At 35.9% G+C, this 18,529-nt stretch overlaps 1 protein-coding gene across 3 annotated transcripts in view; it reads left to right on the top strand.

Annotated features, from left to right (window-relative positions):
* The window catches only part of MYCBP2 (MYC binding protein 2), a 171,357-nt gene that overhangs the window by 67,994 nt on the left and 84,834 nt on the right, over window positions 1-18,529 (top strand). For all 3 annotated transcript variants that reach the window (XM_040055506.2, XM_040055504.2, XM_058419388.1), the window contains exons 21-32: window positions 5,750-5,867; window positions 7,850-8,054; window positions 8,403-8,556; window positions 10,850-11,022; window positions 12,111-12,236; window positions 12,332-12,459; window positions 14,061-14,152; window positions 14,996-15,130; window positions 15,215-15,298; window positions 16,565-16,661; window positions 17,443-17,635; window positions 18,252-18,526. In XM_040055506.2, the coding sequence (XP_039911440.1) occupies window positions 5,750-5,867; window positions 7,850-8,054; window positions 8,403-8,556; window positions 10,850-11,022; window positions 12,111-12,236; window positions 12,332-12,459; window positions 14,061-14,152; window positions 14,996-15,130; window positions 15,215-15,298; window positions 16,565-16,661; window positions 17,443-17,635; window positions 18,252-18,526 (1,780 nt within the window). The remainder of the gene's footprint in view (window positions 1-5,749; window positions 5,868-7,849; window positions 8,055-8,402; window positions 8,557-10,849; window positions 11,023-12,110; window positions 12,237-12,331; window positions 12,460-14,060; window positions 14,153-14,995; window positions 15,131-15,214; window positions 15,299-16,564; window positions 16,662-17,442; window positions 17,636-18,251; window positions 18,527-18,529) is intronic.

Below are 18,529 nucleotides of genomic sequence, written 5' to 3'. Positions count from 1 at the left end.
AAGGTTGTGTTCTGCGTTTATTCCTCATAAACCCCTGAATATAGATACAACAACATTACTCCTGTACTGTATAACTAATTTATTTAATACATGAAAGCTTCTGCGCATAGTTATTGGCATTGCTTTACTTGTTGAAAAGACTTCTGTCTCTTTAATTCTCCCAGCATATATGAGAATTACACTGAAGTCTCACTAAGATTTTGTTATTTCTTTAAAATACTACATACGCAATAATTCAAATAGCATGATATTTTAAACATAGATAAACCTGTTCCTGTTAAATCATTGATAAGAGTTCACAGAATATTCACAGAATCACAGAAGATTCTGAGTTGGCAGGGACCCACAAGGATAATTGTGTCCAGCTTTTAAGTGAATGGCCTGTATGGGGATCAGACCCACAACCCTGGTGTTACTAGCACTGTCCTCTGACAAACTAAGCTAATCTCAATTCAGTTATGATAAAGTCTCATTTTTTGCTCATCAGTTATCTCCAAAATGAAGTCTCTAAGCTTTGGTCTCAGCTGTATTTTATAGTCACTGATTTTGGGTGTTGGCAGAAGAGTGATGTGTGCTTTGTCTGTGGTCAATGGAAATAGGAAAGTCAACAAACCATGGAGAGGTATTTCACTAACTAGCCACAGCTTACATTCTGTAGGTTTGCTTTGTGGCTCTGTAAACTTGGTCTCCATTGACTATAGTGAGAGCATAGATAATTAAATATAGATGTCTTTAATGTGAAGCTCAATCTCACCCTTAGTATCTCATGCTTAGAGTCTCAGCTATTTATTAAAGTAAATAAAAAAACCATTGTCCTGCCATAAAAGGAAATGTGATTTTAGGCCTTTGGACATGTACATATGCCATGTAATGCACATGATGGGGGTTTCTGTAATAGGAATCTTTGACACTTAGTGTATGTCCAGTATTGCTTATGTAAAAGGCATACAGAGCAGAGCATCCATGATCTGTCTTCAGTTCTCTCATTTCTCTTGTAGCAGTCAGGTGAAAACTACTGAAAACTCTGTCCTCCTAAACTCTTTGGAGACTTCAAAACCCTTTCTTTTGTCAAGCTCCTGAAGAAATCTTCATCATCTTAAAACTTGCATTGGATTCACTAAGGCAGAGCGGGAGAGGGAAGAAAGAAAGTGTATTGGAAATACTGCCTTATATTGGCTGCTGTGCCTGATAGTAGTCTCTGAACTGTTACCCCTACTCAATTTTCATTAGACTGGTGAATACAGTCTGGGTTTCTGTCTCTACAGAGTCATATCACAGACAAGTACTTTGTTTTTCCTTCCTGGAAATTCTTGGGTATTTGTTCCAAGGAACAATGGCTTTAACTAGCAATTCGAGTTGCTATTAGAGTAAGGCCAGTTTCTGTCCACTGAAGAGGTACACACAGCAGTGACATTTGTGCTGCTAACTTAATGGCACCTGTTTCCAACTTCAATGAAATCACTTGGCTTTTCAGAAGGCTTTGGAGCTATCTGCTGTATTTGTCAGTATTTCAGGTGATAAACTCTACATCTGTTGCTTACTTAGACAGAAACTGGATGAAGACTAATAGTAGTTCCAAGTGAGATCCTAAAGGAGAATTTGAAAAGTCTTATGCTGAAGGATAATACTTGACCAGAAGTAGAAGCTGAGGAGGTGCAAGTGACTTGGCACAGATCTTTGTATCATTCTACATCAGGCCCTAGGAAGTGTCATAAAAAAACCTTGAAGAAATTTGGAGTATGTCCTGTGCATGAGAACTGGCTATAGTGCTATATTGCTATTTAGCACCATCATTCAAATTATAATTTCTTCGTTGATGTACTTCTTTTTCCAGCTTTAAGTAGAGATCTCTCCTCTGTCCTCACAGTAAGGGATTCAGAGAAGGAAACAGGGAATCCTTATGCAGAGTTCCACCTCAGTTGGGACGCAGTGATGCTCAGATGGCCAGCTCCTGCCAGGTCAGTGGTATGTCAGTCATGCAGTGTGTCACATTGCCTGTATTGACCTCAGCAAGAGCATCATCTTCTGAATCCAAGAACTGATACTCTACTGTATTTCTTGGAGAGAGAGGGAAGAGAGAGGAGGAAAAAAAACCTGTAATATTTAGGCATCCTTTCAGAAGTTTTTGTCTTGCAGCCTTAAGATTTAGTAGTGAGACTGTATTTTAAAAAATCTTGAAAATGTGCAAGTATTTGAATTCTAAACACCTGTTCAGTTATGCCTTTCTCCTTAATTAAGGGGATTCTGGACTCCTCGATTAGAATATTGTAAATCATAAATTCTTCCTCTACTTCAGTAGGAATGAGGTAGATTACATGCCCTATCAGTAAGCTGAAACCATTAAATTAGCCGGTGTAGGCTTTTTCTTGTAACATCCACAGTGGCAGATGTTGATGAGCTATTCACTGCATAAAAGATTTTTCAGTCTGTGCTTATATTCTCCTCAAATTAGAGGCTGGTGAATAGAAACTCAGTGGAAGTAAGAGATGCTTTGCATCTCTTGTGAAAAATAGCATGTATTGTGCTCAGGTAAGCAAAGGCCTCTTTGCTGCTGGTGCTTCTCTCAAGAAGGTGGAATTTAAAACGCCAGGATCTTTCTGTTACTGTTCACAATTGGTCTGCTTTTTTTTTTTTTTTTTTTTAATGAACTCTTGACTTCAGCACTCCCGTAGCAAGTACGTGACCTTACAGTCAAGCTCCAGAAATCGAATTACTAAAGTGATACAGTCTTGATAGAATTTTGCTTCCAAAGGTTCAACAGTAGCATAAAGCAAAACTGATCAGACCTTCCATAGAAGGTCAGCTATTTTCCGCTTGAAGGTAGAGTAGAGACTATATTCTATTAAAAACTCCAGGGGGAAAAAGTGTGTTCCATCATCTGTTTGTTAGAACCAGGTTTCTAGGTGTATTTTCTGATTATTTTACTCCAGTGGTGGAGTTCAGGTCATATTTACATCTTTTCACCAAATTTCCTCTAAAATGGAGTCACTTCTAAAATATAAAAATATCCATTTTCTCTGTTATTCAGTTGTCCAAGTCTGCTTGCAATGGGCAGAAGTTGCTACTGGTTTCCTCTTACCCATTCCACAATAACAGTTCCCAGTGAACCTGTGTTTGCAGCACCACGGTCAGCTGCCACAAGTGATGTGTTTTGGGACCTGGCGGGCAGCTGTTGGCTGCCTCAGTACCATGGACAGCGATTGTTCGACCAGGTCATGCATGATGCATTTTCAAAGACTACAACTGCTCTCAGAAATGCTTAGCCTTTGGGATGGAAGAGGGTTTCCATGTGGACAGCCAGAATGCATCTGGACCATCTTCAGGATCCTGAGTTAACATTTACTCAGTTATTCAGCACTTGTTACTTTTTCCCCAAGGATCTCAGGTTACTTTCTATATAGCTGAGGCTGGTCTTCTGTGATTGTCCAGACATTCTGTGACATTACCACCAGTGTGTCTTTCTACTCCATCCCAGAAGAATAGTCTTTGTTTTCTTTGATTCAGTGGAGAAACTTTGTTGAAACTTTGCCAGAGTCTCTCAGACTCTTCAGTATCTATTCTGAGCTTTCCTATGTTGAGTTTCAGGGGAGATAAGGAAATACTCAATAGTATCACCGGTTTTAAATTTCATGTGCACTAGTAAAACTGGCTTACTGCATTTTTTTGAAATCCCTCTTCCTTTTGTGAAGTGAAAACTAGTTTTCTGCAATTCATGTTTATTTTATTATGTAGTTAAGTATCTTACTTTTTTTTTGTTCGCTTTTAAATGAACTGATAGACTGTAGTTGGCTGTTCCAAAAGCTGGGTGATCTTAATGAAAAAGCTATTTAAGAGTATAATGGATTTCACCTCTCTGCATTAGGTGATAATTTGATTTTATTCTGCTGTTGCCAAGAGACTATCAAATGCAGCATTCATATAACATTGCTGATCGATTCAGTTTGAAAAACAGAAAGATAAATAGTTATGGTGATAATAGCTTAGTTCTTAAGCATTAAAAAGATGAAATATTCACTTCTTATTTTTTTTTAATAAACATATGATCGATAATTCCATGCCTGTAGCTGTCATAATTTTGAGGGAGAGGAAGAAAAACCTTATGATAAAATACTTCCTTTTAGCAGGAGTGCTTTTGGATTAGTTACTAGTTATGTTTTATTTATGTTTTGATGCCTTTTTGAGTTATGTTAAAATTAATGAGAGACAAATGTAAAGGTTTGGGGTTTTTTAATTTCATCATTGTTTCTGCTAAACTTTGCTCTGTGTTTCTGTATAATTATAGTGATGTCCAAATCCACGTGCCTGTGGACCAAGAAAAATGCCTAAATTTGAGTGTTATGTTGTACATACTCTACTTAATTTTATTCTCCCCTTCAGTCCTTCCATCTCCACTAGTCAGCCACTGAAAGCTACATTTACCATCAAAGAATACTTTTTCTGTATAGCTGTGTTTGTCCTTCTTCAGCTCATCAACATATCTTCACACTGCGTTCCTCTATTCCACATTTTTATATGTTCACATATTCCTATCTACCCTTTTTCTGCTGTTTCATGATGCTTCACCTTCCTCATACTTTCTTAACTTCTGTTTTACCTGCAATTCAGCCAAAATCAGAATTTAGAGATAAACCATCTTTTAGCACATCAGCTTCTAAACAATCACTAGGTAACTGTGGGCTGGCTTTTTTTTTTTTATTCTGATATAATCAACCTGTTCTTATTTTAGATTAGCCTACTTTTGAAAGGCTGTGCTTAAAAGTAAGTTCACATAGTGCTGTCATCCTCTGTATAACTCTGAGCCCAGTTTCCAAACATAAAACTGTGTGGGAATCACTTGTTCTTCAAATTCAGTCTTTCTAACTCCACAGGAAATATTAAGTCTAGGTAGGCATTCATTGTGGGATTCAAAGTCTTCTAGGTTTCTGTTCTCTTTGTTGGGATTGAAATAAAAATTTTAGTGTCTCATACTTTTTATCTTTTGTGCTCTTTGTATTCCAAGTCATCAATTCAAGTTTTCTTTCTTTGCATCTTGAGCACCCTGTCATTTTTTCCCCTTTCATTTTTACTGAAATGGAAAGTTTATTTTCTTATATCTGTCCGTATTTGGGAGACGAACGGATTAGACCTTTTCATATCTCTCTGGAAGATAGTTTGGTGACCTCCCCAGTTTTTTTATTGAGTTTTAGTTTGATGGGAGAGGAGCTGATGGAGAGGAGTAGACCTTTATTTCTTCTATAATTCCCTAGACAGTGATCTTGAGAGTGCTGTAGCAGGATTGCTTCTGGAACTGTACTAGAGTATGAGCCATATAAGGTTTTGATTGCTTCCAGGGGTTTTTTAAGTGCTTAAGTAGAGTTCTCAGAACATATTTTTCTGCTACATTTCATTGCAATGTATTTTGTATTCATACAAAAATACATACATGTATATGTTACTGTATTTACACAACTGTAATTCTAGAATTATATATTAGATTAACAATTCTTATTTTATGCTATATTCTGGCTTGAACTGAGGAGAGGGTCCTTAATCTGTTTCCCTGTAACAGAAGGGCATAAACTTAACTATCTGGTACAGTCTTTCAAACCTCTGTTAGTTTAATATGTAAGATGTTTCCTGGCTCTAATTTTCTATAATATGTTAATCTAGTGAATATGTTTTACAGCAATTGAAATAGTTATAATACTAATGTGTGTTTTAAATGTTGCATGACCATGTATTGATGTAGATTTAATTTATTTTTATATAGGGGATGTCCCACTTTGGTGCAAGCATTACCAGGTCCTAGTACACAAGTTACTGCTGGGAGCAACCACACAGCTATTCTCTTAATGGATGGCCAGGTTTTCACATTTGGAAGTTTCTCAGTAAGGAAATGTTATTTGCTTATGGGAGTAAGGTAGTAGTTAATGTGCTGTTTAGAGACCTTTCAAGACTGCTTATACTGGCTCTTGTAGAACTGTGCATGACTTCTGCGTGTCTTCAGTGCCTGTTATGTTTTAAAATGTAGCCTTTAATATTGTTCTGATTAGAAAAGCATAATGCCAGGAATTCTTGGGGTTTTTTTAAATATTTTAATGAAGATAGTGATTTAAAGCAGTGTTATTTTATTAGGTGCATCAGTTTTCTCAAACTCTTACTGTTTCAAGCTTGGTTCTAAGAAATGTTGCCTTTTCTGTTACCTGTCTCCATTCAATAGATAAAAGTGTCCTGGTTTCTTTCATAGAACAGCAGTGAGTTGCAGAAGTTCTGCCTGCCCTTGAGGGGAGGGGTTATTTATTGCTCAGTATAACACAGCACAAATCCAGCAGTCTTCTTCCATATCCACATGGTGTATATTTTCCTGCATCCTGTGGAATCCTTTCTTATATTCACTAAATGAGCATGTAAACATCGTTTACTTCTCTCTGTGTCTCCCTGTGTTTGCAAAGGTGCCCCTCATAGTGACCTCTGCGGAGTCTATCTGTTGTTTGCATGTTCCCTCTAATGTTTTTATTGGGATCTTTTACGCAAAAGTTAGAGTATAGGTATTGAGATATTTTTGCATGCTTTAAAAACTTTGTACTGCCAAACGCAACAGAAGAGAAATTGCATCGTTTGAAATGTTTTTACCAAAAAAAAAAAAAAAAAAAAAAAAAAAAAAAAAAAAAAATTAAAATGGAAGGCTGAAATTGTGGAATTAGAAAGTCATAGTTTGAATTAAAAGTGAGTTATTTTTCAGACTTTAAGCAAGATCTTTGGTGTCTGTGTTCCTGTTAAAACCAACATGGACATGTAAAGGTTTAAGCGTCATAATCTTGTAGTGAAACTTAGCCTCTGAAAAACCAAGTTCACTCTCAGAAATGGGATATAAAAGCTTGACAGTTGACAGAGGGTTTTTTCTCCTTTCTCAAAAAGAAAAAAATAGGTTTAGGCCATGTTTAGACCACTTGCTTTTTGTGTCTGGTTTTAATAATGTGCTTGAAAATTTGCTGGAAGCTTCACAGAGTCAGGACAAAATCAAACCAAAGCATGTTAATTGAAAATGTCTTCACTAGGTTTATTTACATTGTTACAAAGAAAGAAAGATGAGTAATGTGCTGAACAGAAGATATTTACTGTATATACCTTTTTCTTTTCTCTAATAATTTTAACTTCATTGGCATGCAATGCATTTTCTGTGCCTGAGGGAGGTGTAGATGGAGCATGAGCAGGTTTCTGGAAGTAGTTCTTTCTACATACCATGGTGCAGTATAAGAGCTGTTGGTCCATCTCAGTAACTAGCTGTACACAGAGGTAATGCCCTAGAACTCCAGATAAGTGTTAGTGAGCATGTGCAGAAGTACTTGCTGAGCATTATACTTTTTTTAGCTTAAGTTTGATTTGCTAATCGATTTCTAGGTGCTTTTAAGAGCTATTTGCTTGACAAAACTTAGTCCACGTCAGTTCAGGATTGAATGGAACTTGGACTGTCTATCTGAATATAGCTGAATCTGAATAGAGATTTTTTTTTTTCTAATGAATCTATTCCTTGTTTAGCACTGACATTAATCAGATTTTGAACATTGTAGGAAAATACTTTCAGATTTGATTCTGAGGATAGAGAGGAGGGTTATCCATCATAGAGAGTTTGAGTTGTATTTAACAAAAACTTTACTCAAAAACCTAACTGAAAAGGGAGGAGTATATTTGTCAGTAACTAGTAGTTAAATGTGCAACACTTCTCTTGGAGCAGCCATTGCATTTTGAAGGTAGTTTTGTGGTAAATTCTCTCTTCCAGCTTATTGATTTCGTGTGATAAAATTATTGAAGTAATTTATCCATCTTTAAGACTTACTGACATTTACTGATTCTTGCATTCTTTCTCCAGAAAGGTCAGCTTGGCAGGCCAATTCTGGATATGCCCTACTGGAATGCAAAACCAGCACCTATGCCTAACATAGGCTCCAAATATGGGCGCAAAGCTACGTGGATTGGAGCGAGTGGAGACCAGACTTTTCTGCGGATCGATGAAGCTCTCATTAATTCTCATGTGCTTGCTACATCAGAGATATTTGCAAGCAGGCATATAATAGGCAAGAGCTCTTCTATATTATTGTAAATGCTATAGAAGTACTGGCGAAGAAAGTGGGTTCAATTGTGCAAACAGTAGAGGAGCAACAACTCAAAATTTGGATGGAGGGAATGAAAATATTTTGGCCTTCTAGTTTTGCTGCATATGATGATCCTTTCTTTAGAAAGATGGTTTTTATTAAAAATAATAATGTAAAAGTCTTACCTTCACTTGCATTTACATCTTACTACCATCTGTTTTTTGTTGTAGCAATATATCTTCCCTACTGTATTATGTGGCATTTTCTAAGCATGAAGCATTAATGAGTGGAATCTTCATGTTTGTTTGCTCTTTTTTCTCCCTAATCTAGGGTTGGTACCAGCTTCAATATCAGAACCTCCTCCTTTCAAATGTCTTCTGATAAACAAAGTCGATGGCAGTTGCAAAACATTCAATGATTCTGAGCAGGAAGACCTTCAAGGTTCTGGTGTGTGTCTGGATCCTGTCTATGATGTTATTTGGAGGCAAGTGTGGATTATAGCTATTAAAATAGTAATATAGAAATCCTTTTAAAAATATTTTGCAAGGCTGGAGATTTGATTATATTTATTTTCCCTGTAAATGAAAAAGCATTTTTAATCTTCCATAAATATTTTTTTTTGGATGGTTTCTTCAAGCAAGCCCAAAACAAACATGTTCTCTCGCCTGCATTTTTAAAATTTCTTTTCTTTTTTGCTTCATTCTTATTCCAGTCGCATAATATTTTGGGGATTCAAATCTGTTCTGTTTCTTTACTCTCTTTATACCCTTTACTCCATCTGTTTGACTGAGTAACTTCCTTGCCATATTCAGCTGCCTTATGTGTGTGTCTTGAATTGTTAGCAGGCGTTAGTGGTTAAGAGAAGGAGTGGAGCAATGGTATTCTTTTCAGTTCTGACATTTTGGGAGGTCAAAATGAAGGTGTTTATTTAGATGGCATAGACATTCGCACCCATTGTATTTATTTCAGTCTTTGGAATGTAGTCTTTGAACAAGTGTAGATAATAAGCCTTTGTTCCAACACAGAATCATAGCATCTAATCCTTCTATAACAATTAGCTATGTTAGCTAGGATTTGGAGAGAAGTCTGAACATCCATCTGAGTTCAAGAGCTTGATGATATTTAAGTTGTTTGAAAACAAAACAAGTTAGAGTGATGCAGGGAACCAGCTAGCCAGCATTCATCTGGAAAAGATGCTATCTCATAAGATGATGTTTTAAAAGCTACTTGCGTTCTGCTTTCGATGTCTTCATCCAAAATTGAAATTCAAGAACTTAACAGCCAATTAACATTGAAGCATGCGTTTGCCAGGCACATTTCTGTATGACATAGGAGGTACCTTGGGTGGTTGTAGGTCTGCATTCTGTACATCTGCAGGATTGTTTGAATCTCACTGCTTCAGTTCTTACTTAAATTATGCTGAGATTAGAAATAAGGGTAGCACCCACATCCCATAGAGCTCTGTATTTTCAGCATGTTTAAATCCACTGAAAAACTCAATTTGTGAAACAAACCAATTATCAATGGCCATGGGAACGCAGCAAGTTTCAGAGGTGGCAAGGTAATCATACTCAACTTGAAGAGAATAAAACGGTTATTCAGCTTGAGGAAGTACAAAGTCACATGTTAGATATTGTGAATAAACATGAATTTAGGTATTTTACTGTGTTGCAGTATTTAGGGGACTGTAGAACTAAACCTAGAGCTTAAATACTTAACTGAAAAGTGGATTTTTTGAGACTGAAGATTTATTTCTCTGTTATATCCCATTCCTGTTCAACAGAAAATACTAAAGCAGTCTGAAGAAGAGACATGTTAATAAATATGCCTATTAGTAGTTAAATACTTGGTATGCTATTATTTCTGGACATTTTAATTCATGCCTATTCAAGTGATGGATTCAGTTTCTTGTACAGAGACAGCATGCTGATGATGTGCTGCTTAAACATTTCTTCAAAGCTTTGTGACTTAATTCCTTAGGGAAAATCAAGTGGTTATGGAATGTCACACGTGTGTATAAATATGAATATTGCTTACTTGTTAAAACTCTGAATACATATGGTGCCCTTTAATATTTTTAGCTAAAACTATTTCTTTCTCCATTAGATTTTTAAAAGTGTACCAAGTGAAAATTACTTTTGTGCTTCTTCAGAACACTCCCATAGACTTATGTCTTCTTACTGTTTCTTCCTTTTCATAGTGGTTTCAAAGATTTCATTTTCTTTTTCTATGTGTTAATCTATATTATAGAAAGTCTTTGTATTCCCTTGTTTATGCTGCCCTTTTTTATAATCCCTTAAAAACTCATGAGGCGATGTTACCCATTTTAAAAAGCCCAAACAAAATACGTTGGATTCCTCAAGATTTTTTTCTCTTATTTGAAGGTAAGCCTTTTACTTTCGCTTGGCACCTTTAAAAATTTTTAGCACATCTGCCATTCTATTTAGTACTTTGCTAGTTACTTCATACTTCCTAATAGATAATACTGTTTTAACTTTTGTTAGCTTTGAGAAATGTCTTAGCATTTTCTGAAATTTCTAAACGCATCCTACCACTGTTTGACTTGAAGTGTAATAATGTTTTTGTATCTGTTCATTTGCTGGAGTGGTAAGCTAGTAAAATTTTCATGCGTTTGTGATAGTGATACTCAATTTCAAGGGTTTATACCAGCAGAGCTATATTTTACATTAACTATCTTAAAAATTTAATTATTGGTTGGGTTTTGTATTTTTTCAGTAGATGAAGGATTTTGTTCATCCTGTTTTCTCTTGCTCTAGGTTTCGCCCGAACGCCCGGGAGCTGTGGAGTTACAACGCAGTAGTTGCCGATTCCAGGCTTCCCTCAGCTCCAGACATGCAGTCCCGGTGTAGTATCTTGAGTCCAGAACTTGCTCTGCCGACAGGTTCCAAAGCTCTAACCACCAGATCTCATGCAGCTTTGCATATTCTAGGTATACATTTATAGTCAGAACCTTAGATGCAATAAAGTAACTAACTTCATGTATAAACAAATTGTAACCTAAAAAGTTCCTGACTTCTTTCAGTTAAAATTCTGCTTTGTAATCTTTCACCATTGCTCTTAACTGCAGCAGCCAAATTATAAAAGTTATCTTCTGCCATCTTAAGGATATTGGAGGATTTTAGAATCATTGGTGGAACTTGCTGTTAGATGCCATTATAATGAAGAAAGAGACCTTCCTAGATGATCTTTTTGGACAGTCTGCAGAATAAAGTCACTACTCATAACCTGTATTCTCAAAAAAACCCCACCCTAACCTGAAAAAAGTGCTCTTCAATAAGTTACTTTTATTTCAAAGTAAATGCAGTATATAAAATTAAAGTACAGTCTTTGCAGTTTTGTATTATGAGTCACTAAGAAAACTGTGATTTCCTTTTCTAGTTTTTTTGTAGTCTGAAAATGCAAAAATTAATTCCACTGTGTTCCTGTATAAACTGGCTACATGCAATGTACCCAGTACTTCAAAGCACGGGTTAGGAAGTGATTTTGACTCACTTGTCCACTGATTCTGATAAGTTATCTGTTCCTTGATGTGCCTCACTTCATTGTTTGCTTAGAGATGTGATAACTATCCACCTGAACAGTACTTTATATCTGAGTCAAAGTAAGGCATGTAAAGTACCCATGTGTATGAAACAAAACACCTTTTGTGAAGACTTTCAAAGCTGCTTGTAATTAATTTCCTACTTCAACTCTTTGGGTAATATTGTAAGTATAAAAAGGAAAAAATTGTTACTGGCAATTTATTTGCCATTGGAGACGTGGCAAAGTAGGTTCAGTCACATTTGTTTTTCTGGATAATAAATTAGATTAAGCTGATCTTCAGTAGCAAGTCTACAGATTCTGCAGCAATGACCCTTCCCCTAATCTGAAGTATAAAGCTACTTGTTAGCTTGTGTGTGGTTTAGGGATAAAACAGTTAGATTGCTTTGATTTTCTTAACTAGTATTCATTTCCATTTCAGTGATTATAATCAACAGTGAGAAAATTCGGGTTCTTTTTGGTTTTGCTTTCTTTTAGGTTGCCTTGATACTTTGGCTGCTATGCAGGACTTAAAAATGGGTGTTGCAAATACAGAAGAAGAGACTCAAGCAGTCATGAAAGTTTATTCTAAAGAAGACTACAGTGTGGTTAACAGATTTGAAAGTATGTACACACTAAAATTTCATAGCACAAGCTGATCAGCTTGCAGAATGAAAGACTAAGATTAATTATATTTTTGTTGGGGCTTTTTACTGCAGGTCATGGAGGAGGCTGGGGTTATTCAGCTCACTCAGTAGAAGCCATCCGTTTCTGTGCTGATACGGATATATTGCTAGGTGGTCTTGGTCTTTTTGGTGGTAGAGGTGAATACACGGCTAAAATAAAGGTAGGAGTTTGTTCTGTTTTAAGCAATATTATGTCTTAAAATCACAACTTCAGTAATGCTGTCTAAAACTAATGATGAGTTTTATTTCTTGAGTGGTTGCTGAATGAGTGGTTTACTATATGTGGAGAGCATTATTCAGGCACAGTGGATGAAGGAGAGAGCTGAGAATGACCGTTCTTACTTTCCATGAATTGGCCCGTTCTTACCTTCGCTAAATGCTCTGCCATCTTAGAGATATCCTGGGCAGGTATTTTAGTGGTCTGAATAGTTCTGTGATGTATTTACACAAAGCTCCAAGGTCCACCAAAAGAAAATCAGTGTTGTGGGCTTCAGGTTAAAATCACGTCCTGTGTGATGCATGAGGAGCTGTTCTCAAAAGCAGAAAAAGAGTCCTTGTGAGGAGCCATTGCTTTCCACTTTCCTTGCCACTTCTTTCTCAGACTGTTGTCTGGACAGTTTCTGGCATTCTTCAACTGAGAGCAAATGGCACCAAATACAGTTAACTCTATGCCAAATGTAGGCATGATTACAGGTGGAGCATTTGTGCTGATTATTTTAAAATAAATAAATCTGGTTTTGGATAAATAAACCCACAGAAACACACACTGTGGTGTCAGAGCTCTGGTTTGGGGTAAGTGTTCTCTGTTCCTATATTTAATAAGGATTTTGATAAAAGAAGATGTTATATCTGAGGTTTCTGTTAGATATTTGTACATTCAGAACATTTTATTGTTGTTACTTGTCATTTAGTGGATTATCAAATTCCTCTATTTTCAGATGAGTAGGTATTGAGGTTTTTTTCTAGGGAAATGGATGACATGCTTGGCAATAACATCTGCATAAGTCAACAGAAAATCCAAAATAAGTAGTTGCACTTTATTCTAGTTTCACACAATGACTGAGAATTGCAAATGACTATGTAGAGCAAAGAAACTTAACGTTAGTCATGTCTTTTAAATACCAGAGGTAATAGCATCATGACAATATTCTAAAATTATATTTTCAATTTGTTTAGGATTAGCTTATAGCCAAGATTTGCCAGTTCTGCCTGACATAAACTGTGTATTGAATAGATGTTTGCAAGTGAAGTCATAAACATGTATTGTGTTCCTTTCTCAAAATCATCAAACCATAGAAATTATTTTTAAGTAGGAAAACAAAGTTCTCTTGGGTATCATGTTTTGCCCCAGTCAACCAATTGTTTATAACACTATTGACTGTCTCTGCTAAACTGTCAAGCTGTCCTTTTCCAGGGAAGCTGAGTATATCTTAATGTTTATATAGTGCATTTCAGTCGGGATGGAAAACCTGCAACTTCGGCCCAACTTTGCCTTTTTTAGATGCTTTGCTTTTGTCTTGTTTGCAAGATTTAGGGAGTTTCTCCACTTAAAAATATTTCTGGACATAAGGTTGGGAGGTCAGTGTCAGTTGGTATTTCTTTGGAGTTAATGCCTGACTTCGCCTGTCAGTGATATTAAGTTGTAGCTATTTTTGAGAAGGAAGAGTAGGATACAATTTCCAGAATGCCAGACAAGAAAAAGTGGTATTATGAGATTTCTAACACATAAGACATAATTTTACCTTCTTTTTTTCTTCACCAGTTGTTTGAATTGGGTCCAGATGGGGGAGACCATGAGACAGATGGAGACCTCCTTGCTGAGACAGATGTCTTAGCATATGATTGTGCTGCCAGGTAAGATGTTTAGCTTACCTACTTACACCTGCCTTTTGATCTTTATTTCACTGTACACATTTTAGTATCACTTTAAATATCAACCAAGATGGTCTACATGATTAGAATTTTGTAGCAAATGATGTAAAACACTTGAATTGTGTGAGGAAATAGTGAAACACCAAATACGTCCCCAAACCATCATGGTATTTAAATTAAAATAAGAAAGGTAATCAAATTCTTGGTCTTGTATCAATTCAAGTCAAATCCCATCTTCCTGTGTTGACTCCACGAGAAAAAATGTTGCAGCAGGTCTTTCGTGCATATGGTTTGGGTTAGCCATGTTGTAGCTGCTTTTTCATTCCCTATAATGAAGCAATTTAAATTTCAAATGGTACATGATTAATTCTTTCAGGTTTAAATCTTACATGTCAATTGTCTAAATATATATTCTATTAATTTCTTTAATACTTTTTGTAATTACTAAGAACTTATGTAGAAGTTCTTGTAATTTACATTTTCTGAAATCAATATTGTGTAGTACTTTATAATTAATACTTTGCTTGCAGTATTATATATTAAATGTAATTGGGTTTTTGTGTGTTCATTTAACTTAATGTCTCCTTACTCTGTTTGGTGTTGATCGATTGTTTCACAAATCGAGATCAAGCGGGATTTAGGCATTTGCAGTTCCTTCTGAGTTATTATTTTTTAATTACGACAAAATGTTTGGGTTTTGAATATAAATAGATACAACTTCATACCATTATTTCTCAATTTCTTTTATAATTAGGGTGTAAGTTGTTAAAAGTTAATATAAAAAATACTTGACATCTAACATTTTCCAAAATTTCCTTCTGCCAGAGAGAAATATGCAATGATGTTTGATGAGCCAGTGCTCCTGCAGGCTGGCTGGTGGTATGTAGCCTGGGCAAGAGTGTCAGGACCTAGCAGTGACTGTGGATCTCATGGACAGGCCTCTATTACTACAGATGATGGGTATATTTTTTTTTTCTGTATTTTTTATTGAAAAAGAAGAGCTCTAATAAGATTTGAATAATAACTGGGTTATTTCTCTTTCAGTGTTGTATTTCAGTTTAAAAGTTCCAAGAAATCAAATAATGGTACAGATGTGAATGCAGGGCAGATTCCACAGTTACTATACAGGTAATACTTTAACCTCTGGAACAGTTTACTGATAAGTCTTTTAAAATAGAAATATTAAATTAATTATAGCCATGTTTCGTGAAAAAATCATTGTATGAAGTGAAAAAATCAGTATCTGAAAAATATAGGGAAAACTTTGTGTCTTTAAGAAAAGTAATGAAATTATACTCACACTTACTTCCTTGCTATTTTTCTTGCAGTCATCCTGCATGAGTCCTGAGATTTTTGTTTACTTCCATAGAACCTCACCATTTCACATGAGTAATATTTTTTGCTAGTTGAGAAGGGCTCTATTTGGTCACCCTCAGTTTAAGAAATGTATACTCTTGAACAGATGATGTTAATGAAACTAAGCCAAAATCAACAATGAACTCTGCTTTACAATATGTTACCATAAACTTGTCATTGCCATTATAAGTGTTACGTAGGTTTTAATAATCAGGAACTCTTTTACTGTTTTGATAGTATATTTTACAGATTTACTCAGATATACACATGACATAATTTTTGTATTTTGTGTGTCTGTGTAATTTCCCTGGCCTCCACGCTGACTCTGAAACTTAGAATTCTTTCCTACCAATTCTCTTCTAAGTCCTTTCTAAGCGTGTCCTTTTCAAAGTTCCTTCTCAGAACAGCTCACTAATGCCATTAAGCTTTCTGTCCATAGATGCCCTGTCCCTCCAGGTGAAGGTTTCATTTTGATACATATGAGGTCTTGGCATGGCAAATTGATCATTTGAGTGATTTCTATGGAGAGATGGCTATAGCCAAAAGGCAAGCAAGCCTTGGGGCCTCTGAAGACCAGTGAGTGGCACAAAAGGGAGGGTGCTGCAGTGATAGATGCTCTCTGTGTTTTTAACCTCCACGTATCATTTCCCTTCACAAAACCGGTGTTCTTTTAAGGAAAAGCGTTTCTATTCCTGGTGTTATCTGAAGAAATACAGTAGATACTTGTAATATTTGCATGTAATTAAATCTCAGCATCATTTTCAGTTGTCACAGTACTGCCAGTTGAACAGAATTCAAGATACTTGGTTACTGGTCTAGAATGATTAGGAAACTGGAGGAAGTTAGGTTGAAACTGAACATTGCATTTTTTGAGAATGAAAACCTTTTTCACTTTGTGTTTTTTATTCCGCACTTGAACAATAAAAACAGTAGAAACTTATAAAAGTAAAAAACCAAAACAAAACACCAAACCTAATACAAAACTCTACTAGAAGTAAATACGGAGTTTTCAAGTAAGTTCTAAAATCGTTCTTCCAGGTTGCCAACAAGTGATGGCAGTGCATCCAAAGGAAAACAGCAAACTAGTGAACCCGTGCATATTTTAAAGAGATCTTTTGCCAGAACTGTCTCAGTGGTGAGTACTATCAAGAATCTTCTGTGTTTCCTGCAAGTTCATACCTGGTTAGGAAACTGAAAGGTGTAGAAATAATGATGGTTTTATGCTTGCTTTCTCAAGCAGAAGTTAGGTACACGGATAGGATATTTTATTTTTTGCTTTTTCTGAAGATTTCATTTTAGTGTTCAACACCAAATACTTTTATTTTGCTTTCTGAGCAACAACTTCATGAAATTATTAACTACATACAATAATAATAGTAGAAACAAAACTTTTTTAAATCCTAAGATTTTTGTGAACTATCATGTGGTTCTGTTAAGTTCTCAGGTGCTGTAAATGTCATGTAGTGGTTGTGATCCTGCAGATCATAACTGTTAAAAAACAAAGTGAAGACAGCCCTAATAATACTTTATGACAAGAACATACAATGTCAAAAGTAGGTATTACGTTCTTCTGTAGATAAAGCAAGTAAAATTTACTGGAAAATCTCCATTACAGGTGAATACAATTGTTAGTTCTTAAATAACTGAGAGACTTCCACACATAATGTTCTAGCATATGTTTTAGATAGATTTTATCATGGTATTGCAGTGAGGTGTCCCCTGCGTTCTCAGTGCTGCTTTTTAATCTCAAGCAAAATAAGATTTGTGTGTTGCATGGTAGGTGGGCATAGACATTGTTTCCATAATAGACATTGATATAGATGCTATTTGCCTTTCATCTAATACTGATGCAGAACAGTCATTTCTTGGTTTTTAACACGAAATCTGTCTCCGGTATCCTTCATACCCTGAAATAGGAATGCTTTGAATCTTTGCTGAGCATTCTTCACTGGAGCTGGACAACGCTGGTGCTGGGAGTTGAAGAACTCCGTGGGCTGAAGGGTTTCCAATACACTGCTACTCTTCTGGATTTAGAAAGGTTGCGTTTTGTGGGCACTTGCTGCCTGAGATTGCTGAGGGTCTACACCTGTGAAATATATCCAATATCAGGTATTCCTCTCAGTTCACTTGTTTCATATCTCTTAGCGAATAATCTACAGGACGTTTATGGTTTGATCTAAGTATTCACGTGCAGTATGATATAAAATAGATTTGCTCACACTGATAGTTTTAGTGGAGCCATTAAAAAACTCGCTGTCAGAAACAGGAAATTTTCAATTGTCTGCATAACTAAGTATCCTAGTACCACAGGTTTACACTGTAATGTGTGTTTTAAAGTTAATTTCCTTTTTGGCTTGTCAGTTGAGTTGTTTTGGACTATTTGTATCTTCTTTTTTCCCAATTCTGTACATAGTGTTTGCTTTGGTGGTGAGCACAGTGTGAATCTGAAACATTGTGTCTGTTTTTCATGCCTGTACTTTAACAATGCTCATTAAAACGCTTTATTTTATAAAATATCAGAAAAGTGGGAGTTTATAATGCTCTGGTTTCTTTGATAGAATTTAACAGCCTTTCACTGTTTCACTTTTGGAATTAACTTCCCTGAATATAGATTCAACGATGTTGCTAAATTCCCAGTTTTTCTATTTGCATGTAAAATGTGTGTTTTAACATGAAAATGTTTCATTATTGTACATTTAACGCTTCTGTTTGTGTAATTTTCTAGCTACAGCTAAGGCAGTTGTCGAAGAAACCAGCAAACTAGCAGATTGCATTGGAAAAACTAGGACCTTGCTGAGAAAAATTTTGTCTGAAGGAGTTGACCATTGCATGGTGAAGTTGGACAATGATCCACAAGGATATCTCAGTCAGCCTCTCAGCCTGTTAGAAGCTGTTCTTCAAGAATGCCATAATACATTCACAGCTTGCTTCCATTCATTCTATCCAACACCAGCTCTCCAGTGGGCATGTCTTTGTGACTTGCTGAACTGTTTGGACCAGGTA

Source organism: Hirundo rustica, chromosome 2 (assembly GCF_015227805.2).
Source record: "Hirundo rustica isolate bHirRus1 chromosome 2, bHirRus1.pri.v3, whole genome shotgun sequence".
Lineage (NCBI taxonomy): Eukaryota > Metazoa > Chordata > Aves > Passeriformes > Hirundinidae > Hirundo > Hirundo rustica.
The sequence above is the reverse complement of the archived record's forward strand: the minus strand, read 5'-3'. Positions and strand labels throughout refer to the sequence as shown.